At 36.8% G+C, this 2,235-nt stretch overlaps 1 protein-coding gene across 1 annotated transcript in view; it reads left to right on the top strand.

Annotated features, from left to right (window-relative positions):
- Positions 1 to 2,235, top strand: part of NPHP1 (nephronophthisis 1 (juvenile)) — a 58,178-nt gene that overhangs the window by 8,394 nt on the left and 47,549 nt on the right. The window contains exons 3-4 of the mRNA XM_008587538.1: positions 830 to 890; positions 2,082 to 2,206. Coding sequence (XP_008585760.1) covers positions 830 to 890; positions 2,082 to 2,206 — 186 coding nt within the window. The remainder of the gene's footprint in view (positions 1 to 829; positions 891 to 2,081; positions 2,207 to 2,235) is intronic.

The following is a 2,235-nucleotide window of genomic DNA, read 5'->3' as shown; positions in this document are numbered from 1 at the left end:
CACTTTTCATAAAGGATTTTTGACCCCCCTTTCACTGCTTTATTTCATTTCACTCACATCTATCAGGAAAAAAAAAGAAACTACTCAAACAGCATTTTTTTAAAAATGACTTAAAAAAAATCCAGGGTTCCAAATCTGAAAAAGGATTGGATTTTTAAAAAATCTGTCATTAGCTATAACCCATTTTTGGTTGTTTTCGTACTACTTATTTGGGTGTCTAAGACTTATGCTACATTATATGAGCTGTCTGTGGATTAACTGAACACTGTACCTGTCTGGACAGGCCAACTTCAAAAGGGGATTCTGCTGTGGTGGGAAGGGGCTGGCTATAGAATCCTAAACTGCCTTTGCGTTGTTATGCTGCCGGTGACTAGCTCTGTGACCTTGGACACTTTCTAGTACCTTACTTTCTTCAACTGGGGTGAGAATTGTTATGAGACTTAAGTGAGGTGATGCTTGTAAACTGCTTAACAGTATGCTTGGCACACAATACATTTTAGCTGTTATTATCATTAGTTGTGTCTCTGTGACTAGTTCCTAAATTTATGGAATTTTAGAGGTGGAGAAGCATTTTAAAGTCCAGTGTTCTTCCTTATTTTAGAGATGGGAGACTGCTGCACAGAGTTACTGAAGGTTTCTGAGCCTTGAGTATCATGTCCGTATACCTTAGAGTTTGGCTCTGAGGATCATCTTAGCCAATGGGTGGAAAAGCATCTTCATGCAATAGCTAATTGCCTTACCTACTCAAAGACTGTGAACGATTTTATAAAATAGCTTTCTGGTTCTAACAGTAGAAATCAATATATTTTCTTTCCTTTTTAAAATTTAGATGTATCCAGTTAAAACAGGCAGTAGATGAAAATAAAAATACTCTTCAAAAATTAAGCAAAGTAAGTATTACTGTTAATCATATTACCAAAAATCTCTTCTTATACAAATATTTTTCATTAAGTGGAAATTAATTCGATCCAGTAAGTTCCCAGGTTTGCGTTATGATAACGTCTAAGGGCAGTCAGAGCTGACTTGCCCAATAGGCTTACAAAGCATGTACTTCAGAGCAGAAAAGCCAGGGCTCTGAATACCAAAAAAAGTTCATCTTTGATGAGCTGACCCAGCACTGAGGACTCAGACAATCCAGAATAAGCTATTTTTATTTTTGCATTGTATAAGTTTTATGTTTTACAGTTTAGAATTGTTTTTATTTTAATTCCATTGTGGGAAGAGAGTACATAATCTGGCCCTGAGAGTAAGTAGCAAAGAAATCTCTTGTATCACATGGCAGCTCCGATATCAATGACTATGCAGAAATAGAAGGAACGAGCATTTTACCCTTTGCAATCCCTTCAGGAATTTTTTTTTATATGAGCCTGAGCTTCAGCTAGTTGCCCAGGGCCACACACACAGCACTTAGAGTAGAAGGACAATTTACCTTTGATGATCCCTTCAGGACTTTTTTCACATGAAAGTGAGCTTTAACTAGGTGTCTAGGACCAGAGACCCACAGAGCATTTAAAATACAAAGCATCTGAAAGTCATCTCCCAGCCCATTTGTGAATCCTCTTTCCTGCATCTGAGATAAATGGTTACTGAACATCTCTTCTGCATTTCTTCAGTAACGCGCTGAAGTTTTCAGCGTGGGAGGCAGAATAACCCTAAGTTTGAAAACCTAATTATTTATGTTTCACGGATGAGAAAACTGAGGCTCTCAAAGGTAAAGCAACCATGTTTCTCTGTCTATAAATGGCAGAACTTGGGATTGACACCTGTCTTTTTGTCCCTAAAGCCAATCCTCTGCCAGAACCTATACCTTACTGACTATGGAGGATCTGCGATACTTAGTAAGAAAACAAAACAGAAACAGACAAGTGGTATAATTTTACTTTTTCATTTGGTTGGCATTCCAGCTCAATCTGCATTTCTTTTAAATCTTATTTATTTCCCTTAGGTAGGTGTAATCTCACATTGATATTTATTTTGTCCTATAGGACTTATTGGAGTTTTTCACTGTTATTCTTTTAAAATAAATATAATAGGAAACTGAAGTTAATTTTTCAATGAAATAGACCTATATTCCTTCATAGGCCGATGAACCTGCACCTATTGGGAACTATAATCAGAGGAAAGAAGAGGAACAGAATCTTTTGGATAAGCTTACCCACCAACTGCAGGAACTTGCTGTGGCCATAAGCAGAGAAAATATAACTGAGTATGCTTCTTCTCTTACTTTCTTTTTTT

The sequence above is a fragment of the Galeopterus variegatus genome, unplaced genomic scaffold (genome assembly GCF_000696425.1).
Source record: "Galeopterus variegatus unplaced genomic scaffold, G_variegatus-3.0.2 Scaffold4420, whole genome shotgun sequence".
Lineage (NCBI taxonomy): Eukaryota > Metazoa > Chordata > Mammalia > Dermoptera > Cynocephalidae > Galeopterus > Galeopterus variegatus.
Note: the sequence above shows the minus strand (reverse complement) of the source record. Positions and strands in the feature narration are given on the sequence as shown.